This window comes from Sphaerodactylus townsendi, linkage group LG08, assembly GCF_021028975.2.
Source record: "Sphaerodactylus townsendi isolate TG3544 linkage group LG08, MPM_Stown_v2.3, whole genome shotgun sequence".
NCBI classification, from domain to species: domain Eukaryota; kingdom Metazoa; phylum Chordata; class Lepidosauria; order Squamata; family Sphaerodactylidae; genus Sphaerodactylus; species Sphaerodactylus townsendi.
Window position 1 is genome coordinate 26,110,883 of NC_059432.1, and position 26,677 is coordinate 26,137,559.

The 26,677-nt window shown below is 41.1% G+C and overlaps 1 protein-coding gene across 1 annotated transcript in view; it reads right to left on the minus strand.

The window, feature by feature from the left end:
* CDH23 (cadherin related 23) overlaps positions 1-26,677 on the minus strand; it is a 612,421-nt gene that overhangs the window by 171,012 nt on the left and 414,732 nt on the right. The window contains exons 16-21 of the mRNA XM_048505079.1: positions 21,023-21,128; positions 20,799-20,926; positions 12,145-12,217; positions 9,395-9,511; positions 7,966-8,078; positions 5,127-5,234 (exon numbers count right to left, since the gene is read on the minus strand). Coding sequence (XP_048361036.1) covers positions 5,127-5,234; positions 7,966-8,078; positions 9,395-9,511; positions 12,145-12,217; positions 20,799-20,926; positions 21,023-21,128 — 645 coding nt within the window. The remainder of the gene's footprint in view (positions 1-5,126; positions 5,235-7,965; positions 8,079-9,394; positions 9,512-12,144; positions 12,218-20,798; positions 20,927-21,022; positions 21,129-26,677) is intronic.

The following is a 26,677-nucleotide window of genomic DNA, read 5'->3' on the forward strand; positions in this document are numbered from 1 at the left end:
TTTTCTGAGTGCCGAGAAGGGGTTACTAAAGCAGCCTCCCTGCCCAATAGGGACTGGAGGTGTGTGTGTGCTGTTTGAATCCCACCACCATTGGAACCTGTTATTAAAATTTTTGGATCCCATTACTGGTTTTACCCCCAAAATTTGAAATTACAGGATCAAAAGAAGCAGATGAGCAAAACAGGTTTTAAGGTCAAAAAGGTAAACTATCTGAGTATTACATTGACAAATATGAATGGGTAAGTTATTTCAAAATAACTATGTCAAATCATGGAATGAATTTTTAAAAAGTGTTGTCAAAGTACAACAAACTTTAATTCTTGTTTTGGGGGAGAGTTGATGTAATTAAGATGTACTACCAAGAGTGCTATTTTTGTTTCAAACAATAGCAGTGTTGGCAACTGATCCTCCATTTAAACAATGGCAGAAGAATATTTCAAATTTTGTCTGGCAAAGGGAAAAGTCCTGAATTAAATATAAAATCATGCAAGGCACAAAGAAAAGAAGAGGTACAGGTATATGAGATCATATTTTACTGCCTTCTCTTTGGTTTGGATGAAAGACTGGGTTATGTTGAAAAATAGATTGCTTGAATTAGAGTTTTGATGTTTTGGATGGCATGCCTATCTATGGTATGACAAAGTTTAAAACAAGGATATTAATAATCAGGGCTTTACTTGAGCCTAATCCTGTTCATAAGCAACTTGATGATAAATAAAAAGGACATTTTAATCAGAATAAGAGTGTAATGACTACTTCACGGTTTCGCCAATATTGATGTTAATGTCTACACTGGGAAAAGCTACATATGAAACATCTTTCAGAGAGGGGTTTGCATTATGTAAACTGCAGTGCCTTAAATGCCATGTCAGTGATTTAGCCTCTGCAATTTCCTTTTACTGCAACCCTCTTGTCACCAATACAACAGTGGCTGTGTCTTGAATTGCAATAAATAATCATTGTTAAAAGGTTATTGGCAATTCACAAGCCTTTACAACTAGATGAGTCAGTCCTTACATTTAAAAATTAATAAAACACTTTGGGAAATGGATTTCTGGGATGATCGGCATTTTTTCAAGTACTTGCTTGCACCCATAAAGTTTGTTTTTTTTAAAAAAAATAAAAATAAAATAAAGGTAAAGATAGCCCCCTGTGTACGTACTGGGTCACTATGACCCATGGGATGATGTTACATTGCAATGTTTACTAGGCAGGCTATGTTTACAGGGTGGTTTGCCACTGCCTTCTCCAGTCAACTACACTTTACTCCAGCAGGCTGGGTCCTCATTTTACCAACCCTGAAAGGATGAAAAGCTGAGTCAACCTTGAGCCAGCTACCTGGAACCAGCTTCCATTGGGATTGAACTCAGGTCATGAGTAGAGCTTAGACTGCAGTACTGCAGCTTACTACCCTGTGCCATGGGGCTCTTTTGTTAATACCAATGATCATCAGTCCCTTAAGGCTAGGCCTTCACATGCAGTGCCTCCTCCCTTGTAGTGATGTTCAACATGGACAATATCTGGCTGTAATGTAATATAGGCAAAGAAGTAGCCATGTTAGTAGCCATGTTTTGCTGTAGCAAAATAATACAAAAGTTCAGTAGCACCTTAGATACATACATCATTTATTTAAACACTAGCAGTAAAGCCTGTTGTATGAACAAATTCAATGGGCTCTACAAAACTGTTGGTGGGTTAATGTCACCCACTGAGGGGACCCACCCCCTCCTGTATTTTCTCCCCCCTTAGTTCTGCATCACCAGCTACCTCCTCTTCATCTTCCTCTTTCCCTAGCCAAACTCTTTGCCCTCCATTTTGGCTAGGCCTCCTGTGGGCTCTCCCCACCGAACCTTATCTTGGCTAGGCCTTCTAGTCTGCCCTGTTTCCCTGGCAAGGGGGAAGCCTGCAGGAAGCTCCTGAAACTGCCACCTCCTGTGGAAGGGGTGAAGAGAGCAGGGATGGGGAAAGGTAGTTGCTGTCACAGGAGAGAAAGGGGTTGCTGGAGCTAAGCAGTTTACTGTGTATAGAGCAAATAACCACGGACTTCCACTTTTGTTTGTGCTCGTTTTTACTGGTTCTGTGAAAACCCACCCTTAAGCTATGTGTGCATGATATTGGCTGGAAGTGAATCGTCTCCACCTTCTAGGCTTACTGTTTTATATATACTGATGAGCTTTCATGAGTCACAACTCTCTTTAGACAGATATTTGAAGGGAAAACCATACTGGAAAATCTTACAGGGAAGGTTAAAGGGTAAGAGGACAAAGTTTGGTGTGAATTATACCATGAGTCTTTTATGACTTTTATGACAATAGAACACTCTTTTATTATTATTATTATTATTATTATTATTATTATTATTATTATTATTATTATTATTATTATTATTATTATTATTATTATATTTATAAGCCGCCCTCCCCCGAAGGGCTCAGGGGCACATTATGGTGGCTGGATTACTCTGGTCTTGTACAAGCTTCACTGGCTGCCGATCAAGTTCCTGATTAGGTTAAAGATGCTTGTTCTGACATTTAAGGCCATGAGTGGTCTTGGACCTACATACCTGTGGGACCGCCTCTCCCCGCATTGCCCCTCTAGACCCCTCCGCTCATCAGGGGGGGGATTTATTGATGGTCCCTGGCCCGAGACAGGTTCGGCTGGCCACTACCAGGGCCAGGGCTTTTTTGGCCCTGGCCCCCACCTGGTGGAATGAATTCCCAGCTGAGATCAGGGCCCTGCGGGACATTTGTGAGTTCTGCAGGGCTTGCAAGACTGAGCTCTTCTGCCAGGCTTTTATATCATGCCAGCCGGCCTGACTGGAACATCGCTGCCTCCCATGGGTGTCTGGTTAGGGTTTTATCACCATCTGTTTTTCTTTTATTGTTTATTGTGAAAGTTTTAAATGATACAGTTTGTGCCGGTATTGGTTTTATATTGTCTGATTGTTGTGGTTTTATTGATGTTTGCCGCCCTGAGCCCTGTGGGAAGGGTGGGATATAAATTGATAGATAGATAGATAGATAGATAGATAGATAGATAGACAGACAGACAGACAGACAGACAGACAGACAGACAGACAGACAGACAGACAGACAGACAGACAGACAGACAGACAGACAGACAAATAAATGTGAAAATTATACCATGAGTCTTTTATGCATAAATTCTCAATGTAAGGCGGGAAAAAAGAAAAAGTTAATGCAGAAGAGCTTGTTGTGTATATATCAATACAATTAGCTGGATAGTGAGAAAGGTTAGAGGGTTAGTAGAAGATAATATTACTAATAGATATTAGTAGAAGGTTATTGCCCGATAAATATGTTAATAACAATTAACATTTCTAAAAAAATGGGTCCTAGAGATTAAACAGATAGTTGGGTTTTTCTTAGTCACTATAATCTCTATACTCTTTTCCACTGAAAGATCAAAGTACACTTTTATATCCATCTGCCTCAAGCTGGACCTTTTTTGTCACAGAATGCTCTGCTTGGGTCTCAGTGCCTACCTAGTTCTGCTTTTTCCCACCCCTCGTTTGGCCTTTGCTGTCTGTCCCTCCCATTTAAGAAGCTGGATGTGGGGCATTGCCTGCCTCTGACATGGCATGGGCTGGCTGTGGGTGGATTTGGCCATCTGTGGCTGCCTGTGTGCTCCATCTCGTCCTGCTGCTCCCCACCCCCATCAGCCAAGCCTTGCTGCTGCCACAGCTTCTAGCCTCTTTGGTGAGGCAACCTAAAGGTTCCTCCCCCTAGTGAGTTCCTGCTCCCCCCGCCTGCTGAGCCTTGCTGCTGCTGCATATAACCTTGTCAGCAAGGCAGATCCCCCCCACCCCGGCAGGTTCCTGCTCCCTCCACCAGCCAAGCCATGTTTAAATAAGCACAGAATAATGGTTTTTACAAAGGCAGTGCTCAAAAATGAATTATAATTCTCTTATTCATTCCGGACTATCTTCTAATTTCCTCCTCCGCTGCACCACAACTGACCGCACTTTAATCTTTCAGTGGAAAAGAGTGTAGCTGTGTCTTATAATCCCCACATAATGGGCTCTGGGCTCTGAATCAGAAGCCTCAGAGGAAAAGCCTTAGAAACCAGAAACATGTCCTACAGAAAATCAGAGAACTCTGGGGCATCCCTGCATGCTAGATGACTCTGGACCATCTGTTCCAAGGGCTGCCAATCTCCAGGAGGGGCCTGGAGATCTCCTGGAATCTTCAGGCTACAGAGATCAGTTGCTCTTCAAATGTTATTTGTATAAATTTTTATACATAATGTTGTCATGTTAACTCATTTGAACTACTTGTGAATGACAAAATGGAAACAGTGCATCTGTGATTTAAAGATCAGACTTATTAATTTTAGATAATAAATTTGCATTCTCTGATAATGTTCTTACTTTATACTGATCTCTCTGTATCTGTGCATGCATGTGCCTCTTGTTACCTGAAGCATCCCAGCTGTGTTACCTTGATTTATACCACACATTCGGCTGATCACCTTCTACTACATACTACTAAAATACTTTTTTGAATAACTTATCCATGCTACATGCTGCTCAAAGGAAAAGAAAGCCCCCCCCCCCCCCCAAAGACAGCACAGCAAAGTATGCCTTTTTTACCTTGTGAAAGCCAGGGTTTATATTTCTGTTTTGGCTTACATGCGTAACCCGATTTTAAGTCGGAGATCAGCACTAAAATGTGAAATGAATGCCCATTTTAAGTGGTGGCCTATGGGAAAGTCTAGCATAACAAAAGTGTTCCAGACTAAACTATACACAACCTTAGTTTACTGGCTCTTCACTTTTTGCAAAGGACATACAGGGAACTGGGTGGTGAGATATTACTTTTCCTTTTCTCTGCTACCTGATTTCCACAGCAAACTCCCCTATAAACTGCTTTATACCACACTGGATTCCAAATCATGTTTGCAAGTCTCTGTAGTTGGAAATGTAAGGCAAATAAATTTCCAGAGTTCTGTGTGAACCGAAGGTTTCATTTACACAGTTTATTATTTCATACAACCATTTGTAAAAAAAATCTACTCAAGAAAAAGAGGGGGGAAAGTAAAATTCAACTGAGGATTTTGTGCTTCGGACCAAAAAGAACGGTGGGTTAATTCAATGGAACACGTACCGTGGTGACATCAGAATTGGGAGGGGTCATCTCCACCAGGTTAATGAAATAAGGCTCATCTTTCCACACAGGGTAGTTATCATTGATGTCCAGCAAAGTGATGTTTACCTGAAAATGAACAGCTATAAGCAGTTACTTTGAACACGTGAGCCAGCATTCCTCAGCACTCATCTCTGTACCTGCAAGCTTAGAAGAGACTTTTTAAAAAACAGATTATAAATGCCAGACAGGAACTTGATGACAATGTCTGACAAGGTTCCCTTTCTCGTGTCCCTTCTAATGCCCCTGTCACACACAACATAGCTTTTTAGTACAGCGTTCCCTCTCCAACTCAGCAATGTCAATGCGTATTCTTCATTATTAATGCTGGAAGAGGAGTCACTGCTCTCCAGGGAAGCTTTCAGAATTCTGTGCTCAGACCTCCTGACAGCAATGCAAACACCTCTGTCTACAAGTGCCTGAGTCACAACAAATAAATGAATCTGACTAATTCTCTTTCTCTCTCCCCCTCTGAGCTGCTTTCATTATTGTTGCCTGGAACTTTCACCATCTTCAGAGTAATCCTGATTAACACATTCTTCCTCTATTCTGATCACTGGGAACATTTGAAACACAGGCTGTTAGCATGTTGTTTATGTTCCCAAAACCAAGCTTGTGAGATTTTGGTTAACATCTCATATGCCTGACCATTTTTTTTGATGGCATGATTTACATTATTCATTTAAGATATTTATTTCTCCCCTGTCCTCCTCTGAGGCAGTTTACAAAATATATGCAAACATATAATACAGTTAAAAATTAAGAAATCACCAATACAGATAAATTATTGGTTGAAATTACAACCACAATTCTGCTGTATTCCAGAGCACATTAAATAATAATAATTATTAAAAACCTATCCTAAAATACTACTGCTTTGCAGCATTTTTGAGAAATTAGGAGTGAAGTGCTCTTTTTACCTTCACTGGTGAACACAAAAGAGGAGCAAAGAAAAGTCCATAACTGGATTGCAGTCTATTACACTCATTCTCTCTCTGTATACAAGCACTTCTATATCCATGTGCTAAGTGGACCAACTCGAAGAAACTTTCTAGAGAACTCAAAAGCTGCTTATGGTTATATGTCATTAGGTTAACCCTAATGTAAGGCATCAGATGGATTGTGTTCTGGGTTTTTGAATTTTTCTTTTGGCAATTTCTTTCTATGCATACCATAACATGAACATTTCCTTTCTCTCTTGATGAAGCATCAGGTGATCACCTTTGCTTTCTCGTTCTCTCCAATTATTTTTTGGCTTATGTGCAAACAAAATGTTTTTATATCACCAGTAAACCAACAAAACGTTTTTATATCACCAGTAAACCAACTGCAACAGAACCCAAAATATCCAGGATTAATCAATCAGCACCCTGCCAAGTCCCTAGCAGGGGTTAAAAGCAGTTCTAGGGTGGATATCATAAACAAAAAGACCACTAGTGCTACTGGGACTGCTCCCTGATAGCTAGCAGCATGTCGTCAAATTTACAGGCACTTCTAATCTAGCTTGTTCAGCCCCAACTAATCCTATGGGCAAAGAGTATACAGGTTTCTTTCCCCACAGCTCCCAGTAACAATTCACAGTAGATAGAAGGGAATATTGCAACTCTAGGTTGTGAAATTCCAGGAGATTTTGGGGGTGGAGACTGAGAAAAGTGGGGTATTGGGAGGGAAGAGACCTCAGTGGGTTATAATGCCATAAAATCCAACTTCCAAATTAGCCATTTTCTCCAGAGAAAATGATCTCTTTTATGTAGAGGCCAGTTGTAATTCTGAGAGATCGCCAGCCACTACGTGGAGACTGGCAACCTCAAAAAGAAGAGAGATCTGTCTACTATGTGATTATCTTCACAGTGCTGAGATGGGATACTGGTGCCACCAGGAGGCAGAGGTTAGTAAATTTCTAATCTCTCATGATAGTCTTTGGATACTGCTCCTAATCAGTATGCAAAGTTGATCTCTTTGATATGCATGGAAGTAGATTCAGGGGATGGTTAGGAGAAGACTTGTCATAGTGAGCTGCATGGCATGTGTTTATCCAGGGGTGTCTTGTAAGAGGGAAAAGAGAAGGAAACAACCATTTCCTAGGGGCTGATGAACAACTATTGTTAGCAACATCTTTCCTTTTGTTTCTCACAATCTCTTTTTAATAATCTAGGACAAAATTCTCCCTAGAGGATAATCCTTCACAATTTAACAGTCCATTTTCTCACAAAATATTTAAAGACAAGGGTGAGGAAGTGGAAATATTTTTGGGTACAACTGGAAAGTCAAGTATCTTCAAACAGGCTGCTGCAGGTCATCATGCTCATTCAATGCTTTATTGTGGTCTGTTTAGCAAATTCATGAAAAAAACCTCCAAGGGACCCCATGATATCTACTTCCCTACTCTGAGAGTGTCAACAAAAATGCTCCCTACTCAGAAGAGTGCCAAATGCACCATCCTTTAAAATATAGTATGCAGGATTGTAAAAAGCTTGCGACTCCATACTAAAATCATTTGTCAGATTATATAGAAATATGCTAAACTATTTTATGCAGTTAAAGTATCTGTAATAAAAGGTGGATGTGCTGAAAAAGAAATTCAAGGTGCCGAATGTTCAATGTACATATTCAAACTAGTGGCGTATGTTTCTCCTCATTTGGTTTCAAAGGTTAGTGAAGGAAACATGAGAGCCTCTGTATCTTAATAAGTTTTGTAAATACACAAGGGAGTCATGCTATTTTCAGAAAGGCTTTGCACAAACAAAGCTGCACCAAGCAACAAACACACACACAAAAAACCCCAGTAAGGCTAACTTACAGTGGCAATGCCTGTTTTCTGGTTGTGACCCACACCACCATCCACTGCCCGCACAATAAGTATATACTCTGATTTAGCTTCCCGATCCAGAAGAGATGTTGTGGTGATTTCTCCTGAAGAAGAGAAAAGGGAAAATGAAATGAGAAAGAAGAGATGATAGATTGATGCTTTGTGACATCTGAGAGACAGAAAAGTAGTTATCATTTAATCAGCCCATGCCATCCAGCATGCTTTGACTTGAACACACACTGTTTCAGTTGTGAGGAGTGCCCAAGGCAGATACTGGGGAGAAGGGAGGGTTAAAAATTAATCTAGATCACAGAACTGCAAGAGGTTAAAGAGGTTGTCTCTAAAATATATCTGCTTCTGAAGTTTTTGCGATACCCATTAATCTGTAGGCTGGAAAAATTAATCAGTAAGGGGGAAAATTTTAAATATGAGTGTGTCTCAGTGATGAATTGCTCCTTTTTGTCCACAAAGTTACATCCAATTAGGCACACCTTCATAAGGCAGGTTCAGCTAATTTCAGCATGGAACTCCTACAGAAAAATCCCTACTCCTCTAAGAATACAGAACACCTGGATTTCCCCCTTTCTCCTCCTTTCTGTATGCATGACGGCTTCTCTCTCCATATAGAATATTTTAAAATGGAGAAGTAACCATAACTAAAAGTGATGTCAGATCAAAAACCACAAAAAAACCCCTTTCCAAAATATTTGTTAACTTTTGTTTGTTAACTAGGATAATGGCACTGAGGGGGACCAAACTGGTTAGCAAGGGACAGCTGAATGCTGTGCAGTTGGTTAAAATATGGCATGTCAATCTACTGGAAATAAAGAATCTGGAATGGGACTTGTTGTATGCCACTGCACACACCCCTCCCCATTATATATCTGGAATCAGAAAGACATCCTGAAAGCTTGAGTTTGTTAATATAAGGGAGTTTATCTGCTTAGCGTATTGGCCAGGAAAGTGGGAAGTATTTCAAAGGTCTAGTCTCAAACGCAAAACCTCTTACTGCCCACTCCCTCCTACAATATAAGAATATTGGCCTACCTCATAGAACTGTTGTAATAATTACTGTGATAATACATGGGAAGCACTAGAAAGATAGAAAATATTGTATTACTGCGAAATGACTGCAGTTCACCAAAACCTATAAATTCTACTTTGACTTTTAATATACACGTGGGTTTGGATTAATCAGAAATCTGCATTTCCACCTTGGGATCTGCAACAAACAGTCCTCATAGTATGCTGTACAGGATTTTTCTAATCTTATCTTTATGCTCGAGTGGCTACGGTTTTTGTATTCAACACTTGCTTTGTTCCTTCTCTAGATGAAAGAATAGGTGAAAGTGGGAGGGGGAAAGAAGAGAGGCAAAAAGGCTAGAAACTTGAAAGGGAAAGGGTTCATGGCTGCGGTCACCTGAGCGAGCATTGATCCGAAAATGTGAGGACCCTTCCAAGGAAAAGATTATGGATTCCTGACCATACTCCCTTGATCGGTCCAAATCAATGGCATTTAGAAATAGAACTGTTGCACCTAAGACACAGAAAAAGAGAAGGGGGTGAAAATTCTCATTCTTGAGGTATACCACAAGTCTTCTCCACAAGCCACATTAAATTGGCTAAGGTTTAAGTGCACATAAAATCACTGGAACAAAGTCACTTCATAGCTAAAGTTGTGGGACAAAGCCCTGGAAAGGAAAAGACACACGCTTCACTCATAAAGAGAGTAGTTTTAAGTTAAACATTTTTAAAATTTAAACCAAGTAACAAGAGCCCTGTGATGCAGAATGGCAAGCTGCAGCCCTGCAATCAAATGCTCTACCCAAGACCTGAGTTTAATCCTGGCAAGAAGTTCGTTTCAGGTTAGTGGCTCAAGGTTGACTGAGCCTTCCATCCTTCTGAGGCTGGTAAAATGAATACTCAATTTGCTGGGGATAAAGTGTAGGTGACTGGAGAAAGCAATGGCAAACTGCCCTGCAAACACAGTCTGCCTAGTAACGTATGATTTGACATAACCCCATGGGTCAGTAATGATCCAGCGCTTGCACAGGGGACTAGCTTTACCTGTTACATTCATTTTCACTTTCATAGCAATTATGTTTGTTTTTGTTACTTCCATTCTTTTGTTGGGACCTCTCCCCCGCCCCTGCACACTGTGCTGGGCTTGCAGGAACAGTGTCTCACTAGGCAGGCGAATGGATGGCCAGGTAACCATCTAGGTACATTGGAAATCTCTGAGCTGCAGCAATTAAACAAATACACCATTCTTGTTTTATTTATAGGCATCAAAGGAATGGGCAATTTTAGAAAAGAAATCATAAGATATATATTAATTTTAACTCTTCCAGTCCAACTCTGCATTGCTGGTACATTTTAGAAGTGGTATTTTAGTTTAGTTTGTTAGTTTATTCAATTTTAACAGGTTGTCAGGCTAGGATCTGGATATTTACAAACTGCTATCAGATAATCAGATTTTTTAAAATCCTCAAAATAGACATTATCTAACACTCCTCAGAGGCTAAAATCTTTTTTTTTTAAATGACGCTCCCAGCTCCTGGAAATTTTTCTTTGGAGTCTGTCCTCCAATCACACATGGGGGGGGGGGGGCACAGAGTGTAATAGTGCCTACAAATTTGATAAGTTAAAGGTCAAGGGGACTTTGAGATTGATCCTCACAGAGTGGGTATTAATGACTTGAGGTAGCAGAGATCAAAAGATGATGTTATACCTACCTGGATCTTCATTAGCTTTTCCAAGTTAATTAACACTTAATCTATCGGAGCTGAGGAAGACATTTATTGGTAGACAATAAGGGATAGGAAACAGAGTCCTGGGAAATCTTGTGCTATTTCCTGAAATTTACACACTTGCACCTTGCTTTCCAACTCAGAATATACAAAGCCAAGTTAGAAGTTAATCCTGTTCTCCTGTTGTCCCATATGCTGCTTAATACTCCTCTCAAGCCATTGCCACAGGGGAATCCCCCCTCCTGGAAATAACCTGTAGAATGATGTGGGGGAATCCAGATGTTGCTGTTCCAAGCGATGGACTCTCCTCCCTTGTGGATGAATGACAGCTAGAGACTTCCTTTCATTAGCAGCAGCAACATGAGGATCTGAGGAGCAAAGTTCTCTCTATAGTTCGCTGTTCTTGCTGCTACTTGCCACTGTCTCTATTTCTAATGGGAGGATCCTAATTATTTCTCTGCCCCTTCTTCAGAATGGCAGGATATCAAAGGAATCTGAGATATGCGGAAGTTGGACTGAAATATAGTGGCAGTTGGACTGAGCAAGCTATTCTATTGGGTAAAAGTACTGCTGAGGGAGTTTGAGAGTGAAGAGGCAGGGGAGCAGTTGGCTTAGAAATGGGCTTCATTTATTTCCTTTGTTCTATCTATGATTATGTCAGCCTTCTCATGAAAATCTTGGGAGTCACTTTTAATTTCTGTTTAGCAACTATATCAAAATAGTAAATAAAAATGATATTTGTATCACAGGAAGGTCTTCAGGCAATCATACATGTTTAAATTATTCTAGAGTTTTTCCCCATGAACTCCTAGTGTGGTTCCCAAAGGCAGCTTTGTTCCTTATGCAAACAAAATGTCTACAGAGTGTGCAAACATTCAAGTTCACCAGAACCTTCATCAGAATGGTTGTTACAAAAAATAAAAGAGGAGAGAAGGAAACATGTGTCTCAGCTTATGATGTGAATGAAGACCCTGTGCAAAAGGTTTAGAAAACATGCAGAATTAAAATGATATTGTTGTTGGATTGTACCTCTGACTTTTCTTTTTTTGGGGGGGGGGGGCGGGGTAGCGAGATGTAACAAATTATTTCTTCCCACTGGAAACACAAAGGCTAGCAATAGTTCAAATATCTCTCTAACATTAGGCCAGATATACAGTTCTAATGTTACACTTGAACGTCACCCATGTCATACCCTCCCACAATGCTGCAGGGCTATATGGAAAGGAAATAATGTGCTAGTCTATCTCAATGAAATCTTGGGGATTTTAACAGGACCAGGGTGGTATATTAAATCTGATAGCTAGCTAGCTAGATAAATAAATAAATAAATATTTACAGATATCATTGACATGGTAAGTTGTCACCCAGAATATTGCTTTTCAGAGGGCAGTTTTGTCAACAAAAGGGACAGCTTCCATACCTGCCATGATATCTTCCATGACTGTAATGACATAGGAAGGCTTGCTGAATGTGGGTGGGTTGTCATTTTCATCCTACAGAGTTAAAAAGAAAGTGCAAAGCATAACGTAAACTTGCAAGATAGCAGCAAGATTCTGTAATGGAGCATGGCATAAATACCCAGAAATGTGACACCATTTAATTTATTGGTGAAATGTAGACTGTGAACTACAAAATGTTTGAAATATGACAGAAACACCGGTATCAGAACACAGAAATATCAAAACAAAATTTGGGACATATGTTCAGAGCACAGTTCTATTGCTCAAGTAGGAACACCATCTTGACCCTTGAGCCTTTCAAAGGAGAAGGACAGAAAATCTGAAACACATTTTCGATACCTGTTATCTGTTCTGAAAATTGAAATATCATGATGAGTCAGGTAGAGTATCAGAAGAGGCTTTCTATCTCCAGAGCACTTTAAAAGTATTTCCTGGAACAGTGTTTTCTGTTTTTTAAAAAATACCCCAAATACATTTTATAGGCTTGAGTTAAAAAAATCCAAAACACTCTCAATGTTAGTATATTTCTGAGGTTATTTTGTACCCTGTAAATAGGAATTTTCCCTCTTAGGACGCTGTCAGCTGCATATTAGTAAACAGTGCTATCCTGAGGCTATCCAAAATCCCAGGGAAGTATTCTATGGCCAGCAACTATGCAGCTGACCGTGTCTTAATAGAAAAATGTGTAGATCCACTTCTTTCAGGATTCTTCTAAAAAATTGTCACTGGGGTAAAAATTTACTCCAGATCATAGGGCCGAGAATTAAAATCAAAGCATTGTTGATCCTACCTTTTTATAAGACATCAAATCATGGATATTCTGAGAAGGAATTATCAATACACATACAAAGAAAACAAATAATATTTCAGTGCAAAGGACACTTCATTCACTCATTCATTCATTATATCTTTATTGGCATATTGCAAAGGACCTATCTTGAATAAGACAACAGTAAACTGGGACAAGGGATGAAAATATCCAGATATTTACTGAACCATAGCAAAAACCAATATTTCTAAAATCCCACTATCAATAAGGAATAGTGACCCACAAAGCGAGATGTTTGGATTTACAACCTGCTTTTCTCTCCTGTAAGGAGATTCAAAGTGGCTTACAAACTCCTTCCTCTCTCCACAACAGACATCTTGTGAGGTAGGTGGGGCTGAGAGAATTCTGAAGAACTATGACTAGTCCAAGGTCACCCAGGAGGCTTCATGTGCAGGAGCAGGGAATTTGGCTTCCATCTTTTCCAATATCCTCACAAACCTACACATTTTAAAATAATTAAAATGTATATTTATGAAGTTTTACAGTAAGTTATGTTTCTAACTTGCATATAACCACTTTCCAGGTGGCATTTGCATTAGCGATTTAGTATTAGGAGGGATCACTTTCCAACAGCTGTGCATGGCATGTTAGGAGGCTAATCCCAGGCAACAAGTGCTTCCCAAGAGGGTATCTGCAGAGACCATGCCCCAAGGAACACAAGCTGAGAGAGTTAAGAAGCCTCAACCATTATTCAGCAGGAGCTGGGTGAGGCAGAAAGCACTGAAGTAGGCATCAAAAGTGATACACTGTTACTCCAGCAACACTAACACCTTGCCAGCTGAGAACAGGGATCTGGCAAGAAGAGGGTGATGCCTTGAAGGTATGTCAAGGGTGAGGGGATGCATCTAAACCACAGCAGGGCTAGGCTGAGAAGGGCTCTTCCAGTGCTCTCTGGCCACTCAGGCTGAGAGGCCGTTTCCGCAAGGCCCATTAACGACGGCCTGGGAGCGCTAAAAACGCCGCCCCCAGGCCGCCGTTCGCACAGGCGCCGCTGCTGCAACCTGAGTCCGCTTCCCTCCCCCCCGGGCGGCCTCAGGCCGCCCTAAACAACAACCCTTTAAAGGGTTGTTGTTGGGGAGGAAGCGTCTTCCCGGCGGCGCAGTGCGAACCACGCCGCCAAGAAGACGCTGTCTCCCTTCTGCGCCCCACTCACGGTGTCCTCGTCGTCGCCTGCTGGGCATCGCAGCCCCACCCACACTGTCCTCCGACCTCAGGGCAGCGTGGGCGGGGCTGCGACGCCCAGCAGGCGACGACGAGGACACCGTGAGTGGGGCGCAGAAGGGAGAAGAGGCGGCTCCGTGCGGAGCCGCCTGCCGTCTGCCGGCCTCCCTTCGCCCGTTCGCATGCTTGCATGCGAACCGGCTTCCGCCCCCATGCCGCCAGAACTCTTGGCGGTGTGGGGGCGCATCCTGGCCGTGCGGAAACGGCCAGAGAGAATGGAGAAGAGGAGGAGACATGGTGGAGCAAGTCTCCTATTGACCCACAAAGCGAGGGGGAGCATCCAAGCAAGGATCATTTGGGAGCACAGGGAAGAGCTCTGTGTAGCCCAGGAAGCTGTATCCCGCACACACTGTAGCCTGAGATCCGAGAAAATTCAAATGCATTGTCTTCACAATAAAACTGGAGGAAAGATGTCAAAATCCTGTGCATGGAATATGTAGTGACTACACAGTAACTGTGCAAAGTAATTGTTCAGAAAGACCTTAATTTTTGTACAGTACTAAGCATGCAAATGGCATCCAATGTCAATTAACACTCTTCCAACTGTACAAAGCTGTCCAGCTACAGATTCACTTATCCAGAGTCTGATGTCATTCCTGTGACAGCGTAAGGACAATCCAAGTTATCAGTTAGTGGAAGTGATGAATGCCTATGATTCTACAACAGGTCTGGCCTCTGGCTAAGGTCCCAGTACAGAAGCTGGGGCACTATGGACTGCTTTGCTTGTCTGGTAAATGGCAAAACTACACTGCTGCAGAGCTGAACCAACAACCTCCAGCTGGAATTGCAGTGATGCCTGGACACACAACCTGTAGAGACTATGCCTCTACCCCAATCCACAAAGAAAACCTTCCATAATACCTCCATGGTTGCAACAGAGAACTCAATGAAAACAAATGCATCCTGTATATAGGGTGTGTGTGTGTGTGTGTGTGTGTGTGTGTGTGTGTCTGTATATGTGTACACACACACACACACACACACACACACACACACACACACACACACACACACACACACACACACACACTGGCTTGTTTTGGCCTAGACCATGCTGGCAGGGGCTGATGGGAATCATAATCCATGAACGTCTGGAGGGCCAGAGTTGGACACTGTTGTCCTAGAGCAGGGGTCTGCAACCTGTGGCTCTCTAGAGGTTCATGGACTACAAATCCCAGCATCCCTTGCCAATTGGACATGCTGGCAGGGGCTGATGGGATTTGTAGTCCATGAACCTCTGGAGAGTCATAGGTTGCAGACCCCTGGACTAGAGAGTCTATAGAGAATGTTAGCTTTCATTTATAAATTGTTGTGTTTTGGCCCAAGAAGAAACTTAGCAGGCTACCCAGTCAAAACCATGAATGTGAATATATATATAATCTACAGCCAAATGTGTGGTCATTCAATTAAGTAAGAGGAAAAATGTTGCTCACTTCACCAAACGTAACATGTGTGGGAACTGAATGCGCTGTCAGTAGGTATAAAAATTTCAGAGGGAAAAAAGTTAAACTGTTTACAACATTGCATTTTAGACAACTAGATGTCCAATAAAATTTCGTTTTATTTAATTCTTTGTATCTAATTCTGGAAAACAAAAACAATCTAAGTCAATCTAAGTTCCACGCAAAATGGAATTTTATAGCAGGAGTTACATGGAGCCCAAACAAGAACAAGAAGTGAATTTGTTCTTTATCCAGTATGCTTTCAAAATAAATATTTTACTCTGCTCACCGAGTGTGTGCTTAGATCTATACAGAAATGGACATAGAAAAATGCCTTACTCTCTGCCAATACGTTTCCAATTCTGGTACCTTTTGCCTTGGGGGAGGGAACAAAATGGATCTGACCTCCCCATTATTTCTCTGTGCAAAGTAATTATCGACAAGCAAATTACGACTATCCATTCTTGTCTCCTTCATTGAAGGACAGCAGACCTACCTCAAGCAGCTAGCCCTCATCCTAAAAACGACTATATATTTTTTGAGATTGTGACTCTGAACACCAAAACCATGGTGAAGGGTATGAGAACTGGAAAGCTTGTAATAAAATATAATTTCATCTCATCTTTAAGCAATTAAGTGGGACTTTTCATCTTAATGCATTCTTTTTTCTGTCCATTTGAATTAAATGTTAAACACAAAGGTTTTTGGGTGCTCTTCAAAACCCTATTTGGAACCAGGAAGTTGTAATGCTGAATGACTTAGCCAAAAATCACAAACCATTGAACTTTTGCCATACGTAAAACACACACACACACGCACAGGACGAACTAGCCTGGCCCTTAAGCCTTGACTGATGTTTTTACTATAATTTGATATTTTAGGTAATTTCACGTGCCAGTGATGCCCATCATGGTATAATTAAATTGCCATCCTCAGCTATTTTTGCTAGGAGCAGGTGGTCTTTAATCAGCCTCTACATCACTCATGATTTCTGGAGTGTTCCATATTGTACATTGTCCTCCCAGTACAATAAAGCATACTTCTCATGGACAGTTCCAACTGAACAAAACTCGGGAGGGGGTATTGATGTTGCTTGATGGAGCAGGAGGAGGAGAATGATAGAGGAAACCTATCTATAGATTCCAAATTCAACTATTAGCATCCTTAAAATACAATTCCAAGTCTAGTTGCTCAGAGGTTAGTCATTTATATCAGCTAGTCCTCAAATGTAACCAAAACACATGTATGAGAGACTGATCTTGCCGTCTCAGACTTAATCTTCCATATTGCAGCAACGAGCAGATGGGATCCAAAGAGATAAGAGTGATGCTTATACGTGCAGTCATAATAGTTACCTAAATCAGTTAGATTTTGCATTTTTTAAAATTAAAGTGTATCTAAGAAGACTTTCCAGATTCCTACCTCCAGTAGTGGGTCCTTCCTCTGGAGGCTAACAATACAGCTGGGGTTCCCAGTGTGGTTCTTGTGGAAGCCATGGTACACACTGACACCATTCCTGGTGCCCACAAAGTGGGCTTAGAAAAATGGTCAAGGTCAGGTGTGTCTTCTGGCCAGAAAGTCTTCTGACTTGCCACTGGAAATATGATTGGCTGTGCAGATTTTTAAAAATGTCGCTTTGGAAGCAACTGCCACAACAGCAAAAGGATCTTCACTGCGTGACTGAAGATAAGCTACAGCGGTTATTTTGTGACTGATTCTGCCTCATGCGGCAGCCATTTTGTGTCAGCTATTTTGAGGCTCTGCCTTTCACATTGTGTCAGAATTCCACAGTTGGGGACCACTGCAATAGGTGAATTTCTGTAGTCAGGAGAGAAAATTAGTCCACAGACAGGAACTTGTTGAAATGCTTTCGACATTCCAACCGGCATATATAATGTACAGTGAAAGAAAACAACAATATGAAAACAGTTTAAGGCAACCAATTTCTGATTTTAAAAAAGATAGTGATTCAAATCTGGTTTCATTCACAGTGACAGACTGAATTTAGTTCTAAGTGGAAGTGATATCCTGTTTGTACAGCCACTGTGATGCTAGTCCTCATTCATTACCAGTAGCCTTGACAACTTAACAGAGAGAATGCCTTGCCTTGGAAGAAAAGTATCTCCATTCCATTTTCCTAATTCTTAATTGTTGACACATCCCTTCTTCCCATATTATATCTGGGAATAACTCTTTGCAGAGAGTTCAGTATTATTCATCATGGGTACTATTTACTGGGCACCTGCGTCAGTCACACCTCTTAAAATCCACAACAACAGTTGTTTTGCTTCTGAAAGACAGTTTTGGCTGTTTTGTGGTACAATCTGAACTTTTATAAAACCCTGTAAAAGTAGACTTATCAAGATGGATGAAGGACCATAGTGAGGCAGCTGGAAGTCACTGTATATAAGTGTAGAGATGAGTGTGTGTGTGTTTTTTCTTTTATTATCACTGCTGTGTGCGGGGGGGGGGGAGACTAGATTTGGACTTCTTTTTCTGTATATGTTGTCTATATGAACAAAATAAATAAAACTTTCCAAAAAAAAGATGGAAGGAGGACATAAAAAGGAACCTGTATCCAGTGGGGCAAGGATGTCTCAAACAATATCACTTTGAAGGCCCTGGAAACTATCATTGGCAGACAATTCCCAATCCCTTGTCTGTAGCACTGAACACAGGTCCAATGATAAGTCTGTACTGGTGAGGGACAGGAATTAGCACTGAAGAAAAGACATTTGGACTGGCAGGACTGAGTCCTTGACATCTGACCTAAAGGACTTTACCCACAGATTTCTCAGCATCTCCTTTATTTTCCCCCCTCATTTATATTGCTTCCTTTAATGCAATAAGCTTTTATATATCTGGCTCCAGAGTGAAGGAATTTGTAAATCAACAGCAGCCTAAGTAAATGAGCAAGTCTCCTTTATGAGAGACTTAAGCACAGTTAAAGTTGCTGGCTCACTGCACAAAATGGCACCTAGAATGTCAATGAATGAAAGCTACAGAGAAACTTATTAGTGCTGATATTTCCAAGGATGTTGGTATCAGGCTCAATATTAGTTCTAACCCAGTGGCTGCCTCTACAAAAGCTTATTGTCCCCTAATGGGAAATCTACAAAGCGAGTTTCACTTCTTTATTAAAAATCAACAAGCAAAGGATGAAAAAGCTGCCCTGCTACACAGGCTCTCTCTCTCTTTTTCACTCACACTCACACTTTCATTTCAGCTACTTAAGTGCCATTGTGAGCCAATTCATCATCATCACCATCCTATTTTCCCCCCTTCCAGTTGAAAGGAGGGGGGGGGGGAATCCCTTTTGGTCTGGAAAGTGCAGAATGTGACAGCTACTTAAAAATCACCCAAGTACAAAATCAACCAAAAGGAAATGACCTTTTCAGATGTGGTCTTTAGACAGATGGGATTACACTGTCCAAAGAGCAGCTTTGGGGAGGAGGCATTTAGCCTCAATTAAACCCCTCCAGCCCTCGGTTGCTTCTTTCTTTCTTCTACCCCCATAATCATATGAAAGCTAAAAGGAGAAACTCAGTCAATTCTTGTGGCAACAAGGATCTCCCCTCTACTCTTTGGTCAATAAACTGCTGCCACTTACAAGTCAGATCTGATTAGGCTGCAGCTAAGATGGAAAGGTTATCAGGCAACCAGAATCCTCGGCTGCTACTTTATTTGAGCTTTTGTTGAGCCACAATGCTTGTTGCACTTTGACAGTCTGATTTAATCCTGCTCTATAACAGCAATACACTAACTCTGTTACCAATATATGTGTGTGCGTCACCGTTCCTGATAAGAATGTTTGCATAAGGATTCAGGACAACGGCAGCCAGCCATTTCATCCAAGGACAGCTAGCATTTGAAAAATAAACAGCTGGCTGTGATTGATTCAGTGGCTGATAATTTCAGTCACTTCAAGTGCTAATGTGCATTTGATATTCATGTCAGAATCAGAGCTCTTTGGTTTCAGGCACCTTTAGATCTTTGGGGGAGGCAGAGAGGAAAAAAATAAAAGAATATTCTTTGTTTAATTCTCTTGAACTTCACCTAGAAAGAAATAAAGTTATTCTCCTGTCAGGTGACTGACACCTTTTCCCTACCCCCTCTGCTGTGCACAGACCTCTCCCCCCACCCCCATTTATGAAGGATTTGCTTTATAAGGACCTCCTGATGCTGGCTGTCAAAGCTAGAACACTAGAGCAGGAAAGGCTACTAGCATGGAGGTCATCATCACCAATTCAATTGCAGCTTCAGATGGCTTAATCCATTCCATACCCCGTTCCACGATTCCAACAGCTGCATCAATTGGTAGGGCAAAATGCTCCCAGACATAATAGACCACAATGAAAATCTAAACACTGCTTCACATATCCCACCCCCCACAAGAACAGGGGTGAATCCATTCCTGTTATAGCTACATGCATGAATATTTCTTCCCACCCCAAATAGTCCTATCAAAGACATTCAGACGGGGCAGGGGGAGTACCTTTCTCCTCCAGGTACTTCTGCATTTACTATGTATGCATTTTATTGGTCAAATTTCCAAATTTGCACAAATCAATACACAAAAATTAAGCTTCAAAACACAAACAAAGATGGATCAGTCTAAAAATCTGATAACAGCTGTATATGTAGTCAATCATATCGTCAAATACTATGAAAACCAAGTGGAGTCCATTTTCAAGTATGTGGGATCCCTTGAACCTTGAACAGAGGTTTTAATATCCATGGCTGAGACCTGGAAACAAGGGAACAGGCATCCCAAGCAATAAAGAGAGGGTTTCTCACCAAAGTGTGTGTGCGGGGGGGGGGGGGGGCAACACTTGTGAAGATTCAGGCTCAGCTGTCTTAATCCTGACCTGCCCAGATTGTTTCTATCAAACCACCTTAACACATTTCAAATCTTAGTTTTATCATAATTTAGCATAAGAGCAAATCATCTTTTGTTGCTGTTGTTGGAGTTGGAAGACATTTGGGTTAACCAGACACTGTGCATGTACAACACTTTTTTCTATTTTACCCAAACCAAAAGTGCTAGGGGAATTGAATCTTCTTCCCTGAACAGGAACATACATTATGGGAAGGTACACTGGAAAACATTGCTAATACTTACAAAGACCTCGATGGTGATGGGGACAGTACTGTTGAGTGGTGGGATACCTGCATCCTTGGCCATTACAACTAAGTAAATAACACCATTGGAAACTTGCTCATAATCCAAAGGTCGGACAACACTTATCACTGAAAAGGAAAGATTCCTGTGTTGTTGATTACTGACAAGAGACGTTAACAAAAACTTCTGAATATGTGTCTCAGCAATGCACTGGGTGCCCTTACCTCCATATCCATCAAACAAAGTAATATCAAAGTAACTTTGGAATGCGGAAGCATGCACAATGCTGTAAGCAATCTGATTGTTTGGAGGGGAATCTTCATCTGATGCCTAGGTTAAAAAAAGAAGAAATATTGCAGACAGATTTAATTCCCTGCCGGAACATCTAGGGAACAGGCTAGTTAGGCATTAGTTCAAGTAAATAAATAAGGGTTTACATCAGCTGTTTTCACAGATATGTCCAAGAAAAATCTAGTGCAATTGACACCACTGTTCTGGGAGAAGTTACATTACATTTTTCCAGATAGATCACATTACATTTCTGAATATTTTTTGTCAGACAGTTTTTCATCAAAGAGGGATTAAATGCACTGGAAAACTAAAGACGATGCCTTAACAGAGAACACAAGAAGTATTAACAGTCTCCTTGAGAACAGGTCTTCTGATTAGGAAGGGAAATGACTCTGCCGTTTGAAACAGAGGGCTGGAGCCTCTCCTAACTAATTAATCTGTTCCTAATGAAGGGCTTCAGATTATCAGATGAAAAGTGCTCTAGCCAGTCTTTCCCCCACCCTGGCCCACACATTGTTTTTGCTCTTTCCTGATGGAAATTGCAACTCCACCAGGAACCAAACTAGAATGTTCTGTGAGGAAGAGCAGTTTATCAGGACGGGCCTGTGTGGGACAAACACCACCTGAAAATCGCTCATTAACGCCACACATGCACCAGCTGTTCTAACAGTCCTCGAGAAATGTGTTTTTTATCTCCTTCCTTGGGGAAAAGATTAAGATTATATCAGCAAGAAACAGGTCAATCACACAAACCTTCCCATCCTCTCAGCAGTAGCTGCTGACTCCTTAGAATAGTACAAAAGAGAATAATGTGGATAATAAGGCTGTATTCAGAGGAATCATTTGGTTCTAGTGAGCATATGCTCTTGATTTGGCATTTGTATGGGTGAAATGATGTGAAATTCTTTTGACTTCCCCTCCCCTCAGCTCATTGCTTTGTGTATACTCTCGGAGCTTGTCAATACTCATACAGCTTTTGTCATGCCAATGAACGAGGCTGAAGTGAGATGTGTTCTCATCTCAGCCATTTCAAGCATATCCAAAAGGAAGCATTGCTTCTGTCAGTCAGACTACAGCTCTATTTAGCAGAGCCTTCAGGTCTCCCGCAGGATTCATAAGAATAGAAGATACAGGCACTTGGGAGAATTGTTGCTCTTCCTACTTTACATGCCCTTGTTATTTAGACCAATTATAACATCTTTCCAATGCCGTCACAAAAATAAAGAGCAACTTAGGGTATTTCCCAATCACTTGCAGAGTAATGAGCTCCAATGCATTACATTCTGGGTATAAAGCATCACAGTGAAGGGTGTACCTACACATGACATCTGCCACTAGTCACGGGGAGTACCTGTCTCACAGTCACACATACATTGGGGGACTCACCTTTACAACTGCAGCTTGGAATGCTACAAACAGGGAGAGCTTCTTTGAATTTTATTTATTTATTTATTTATTTATTTATTAGATTTTTATACCGCCCTATCCCCGAGGGGCTCTGTTTTTCCTGGTGGTGGGGTGGTCTGCCCCTCAATGTCCACATGTCCCCAGGCATGTGTTGCTTGAGGAATGGGCAACCCCCCCCCACCCCGCAGCTGACATGACAAGTCATGCACAGTTAGACCCAAAGTGAGAGGGAAAGAGATCCCTGTGAAAGAAAAGACCTTGGGCAAGGGATAAGTCAGTTTAAAGAGCTAATCAAAATTGCTGAAGGAGCTGATAGGCTGCAATTTCTTTCCATTCTTTCTTCCTATACTTGACTCTGTTTCGCTTGTTTAATTACCTCCATAAAGAGTTTAATTAATAATAGTTCGTTTTCAAGGCAAAACTTTCCAGAGGGGCAGCACAGTACGACCCTTCCAGCCAACTCTGAAACTGAAGAGATGGGGCAGGAGGAAATGACAGTGGATGATGAACTTAAAGCAAATGTTTTGTGTCACAACCAAATTGTGTTGCAAATAAAATGTGGACAGCCAGTGTGTTTGCACATAAAAACTATTTCATGACATAACCACACATCAATATCTGATGTGGATGCACACCTTGATGTGGTGAGGGGGTTTGTATGTTTCAGCAAAGCTGAGAGCAATACCATAAGGAGTTTAGACTCTGTCAATAGGCTAAACTCCTTGCAGAGTCACTCAAGGTGGAATGGTCACAGCTGGGATTCCAAACAAAGATGCATCCACTTTCTGTCCACTTTCTTCAGGGATCAAAGACCTAGCAGCAGAAGAGAAGGCACAGTTCCAATCATGGTGGAGGCAGAAGAATTCTTGAAGGATAGCTACTAGGCAGCAGGAGTCGTGGAAGGTAACATTGGTAGAGAATCTATCATTGACCATTGGTGGAAGGTAACACTGGTGGAGGATCTATCATTATTAATGCCACTTCAGCTAACCTTGGTTAGTTCTGCACAAAGGAAAGTGATGGTAAATGACTTCTAATCATCTCAGACTTTGAAAACCCTATGATAATTCAAATTAAAAAAATAGTGCTGCAAGATAGGACCCCCCTGTCAGCTAGCACTCACATCAGCTACTGTAGAAGAGCAGATGACAAGTATGAGTAGAGCTATGTTTAATGATGCAACTGAAAGTTTAAAGGACATTCAGTTGTTTATGTGACTGGATGCATGAACAAAGTCCAGAGCTGTTTGACACATATAATAGGAACATGGGTCATGAAAAGTATGAATCAAGGTAAGCTCAAAATTGTAAAATGAGAAACAGAACTTTTTAACATTGCAATCTTGGGAGTGAGTTAACTAAAGTAAACTGGATTAGGACATTTTAAATTGGAAAATTACAAGGTGTTTTACTCAGGAAATGATAAACATGGAAGAAACGGAGTTGCTCTAATAGTGAGGCGAGATGTAGTACAAGCAAAGAGGGGCTATAATGTAAAGACTCATTGAATTATATCAGACTTCATGGAAAGCTATTAACATAACCATCATTCAAGTTTATTTCCAAACTACATATACTATAGCAGAAGAAACTGAAAGTTTTTATGCACTCACCTAAACAACAAGTTAGACTCAGATATTGTTGGAAAATTTAAACTATGAGCATGAAATGGAGCAGGAGAGCAACTCTTAGAATTTTGTGAAGATAACAATTTGTTCATTGCAAACACATGATTCAGGCAACTGAACAGATAACTGTATTTAGGGCCAATATAGGTATCAAACAGATTAGACAATTGGAAGCAGAAGAGTTTAAAGGACAGAATTGCTTCACTAAGGCCCTTTCCGCACGGGCCAAAAACGACAGCCTGGGGGCGGTAAAAACGCTGCCCCCAGGCCGCCGTTCGCACAGGCGGCGCTGCTGCAACGCAGCAGCGCCGACCTGACTGCGCTCCCCCTCCCCCAGGGCGGCGTCAGGCCGCCCTAAACAACAACCCTTTAAAGGGTTGTTGTTGAGGGGAAAGCGTCTTCCCGGCGGCGCGGTGCGAACCGCACCGCCGGGAACACGCTGTTTCCCCTTCCCTTTCCCATTTACCTCTCGTGTCGCCGTCCTGCTGGCCTCCTAAGTCCCTCCCTTGCTGTCCTCCGACCCCTGGAGGTCGGAGGGCAGCGTGGGCGGGGCTGAGGAGGCCCGCAGGACGGCGACACGAGAGGTAAATGGGAAAGGGAAGGGGGGAAGAGGCGGCTCCATGCGAACGGCCTCCGCCTCCACGCCGGCAAGAATTCTGCCGGCGTGGAGGCACCTCCACGGCCGTGCGGAAATGGCCTAAGTTCAATTGAACAGGAAGCAGAAGAATTATGGGTTGAAACCAGAGATCCTATCAAGGAAGAATGTATAAAGATTATTCCTGTAGACAAGAGGAATGAAAAGGATGAAATTCTTAAAATTGCAGAAAATAGATAACAAGCAAAAGTGAAAGGTGACAGAAACAGAATCAGAAATCTGAATGCAGCATTCCAATGATTTGTGCTTAGAGACAAAGAGAACAATTATAATAACTAGCATAAAGGAATAGAACAATAATAACAAAAAAGAAAGAACAAGAGATCTGTTCCACAAGATCCAAAAAATCAAAAGAAAATTTAGAGCAAGTTTAGGGATGCTGAAAGATAAACATGGAAATACATTAGCTGTATAGGAACAAAATAAAGAAAAAATGGAAACAATAACAACTATACAGAAGAGATGAAAGGATGATAGAGTCCCTCAAAGCATAATCTTTTGAAGAAGAATCTGAAATTTTAGAAAGTGAAATGAAAGCCAAACTCAAAGAAATTGGGAGAAACAAATCAACAGCTATTGCAAGCCACAGAAACGGAGTCCACCAAGTATAGGCTAACAAATATGGAAAACAAAATGGCTTACTGTCTGGAAACAGTCAAATTTTTAAAAAAGGAGAAATCAAAGACTGCAGCAACTATCAAACCATCACATAGATTCATCACACAAGTAAAGTGATGCTCAGAATCTTACAACAAAGACTGTCGCCATATTTAGAATGAGAAATGCCAGATGTTCAAGCTGGATTTAGAAAAGAAAGAGAGACTAGAGATCATATTGCAAATTTAAGTTGGTTACTGGAGCATACAAGAGAACTTCTAAAGAAAATCTGCCTGTGTTTCATAGATTACAGCAAATGTTCAGACTGTGTAGATCATGAAAAGCAATGGTTGGTTTTAACAAAAATGGGTATGCCATAGTACCTGATGGTTGTGATGCACAACCCATACTCTGGACAAGAGGCTACTCTTAGGACAAAATATAAACAAGAATGGTTTCTAGTTTGCAAAGATGTTAGATAAGGATGTATTTTATCTCCCTATCTGTTCAATCTTTATGCAGAATGTATCATCAGGAAAACTGGAATCAATTTACATGAAGGCGGAGTGAAAATTGGCAGAAGGGGCATTAGCAATTTGAGATATGCAAATGACAACCACATTACTGACAGGAAATAGTGAAAAGTTGAAAGGACTACTGATGAAGGTTAAAGAAGAAAGTGCCAAAGTGGGATTACAGCTAAAGATCAAGAAGATAAAAGTAATGACTACTGAGGAATTACACAAGTTTAAGGCTGACAATGAAGAAATTGAATTTGTTCAAGATTTTCTATTCTTTGGATCAATCATCAAGCAAATGAGAGACAGCAACTAAGAAATCAGAAGGAGACTGAGACTGGGAAGGGCAGCCATGAAGGGACTAGAAAAGATTCTTAAGTATAAGGATGTGCCATTGGCAACCAAGATCAAGGTAACTCATACAATAGTATTCCTTATACATAATTAAAAAGAATGTTAAACAACAAAGAAAGCTGACAGAAAGAAAGCTGATTTATTTGAAATGTGGTGTTGAAGGAGGGTTTTATAAATAACATGGACTGCCAAAAAGACAAATAAGTGGATTGTAAATAAAATCAAGCCTTGAAGTTAAAATGGCTGAACAGAGCAACTTTGTGAACAGTTACTCTCGTCTAAGGTTTAGACTGGAGTAACTGTGCACAGGATTGTAAAGCATGCTGAGGCTATCAGACTTTGGTCCCATAATGCTAGGAAAAGTTGAAAGCAGAATGGAAAGAGGAAGACCTAATATGAAATGGATTGACTCAATGAAGGAAGCTATGGT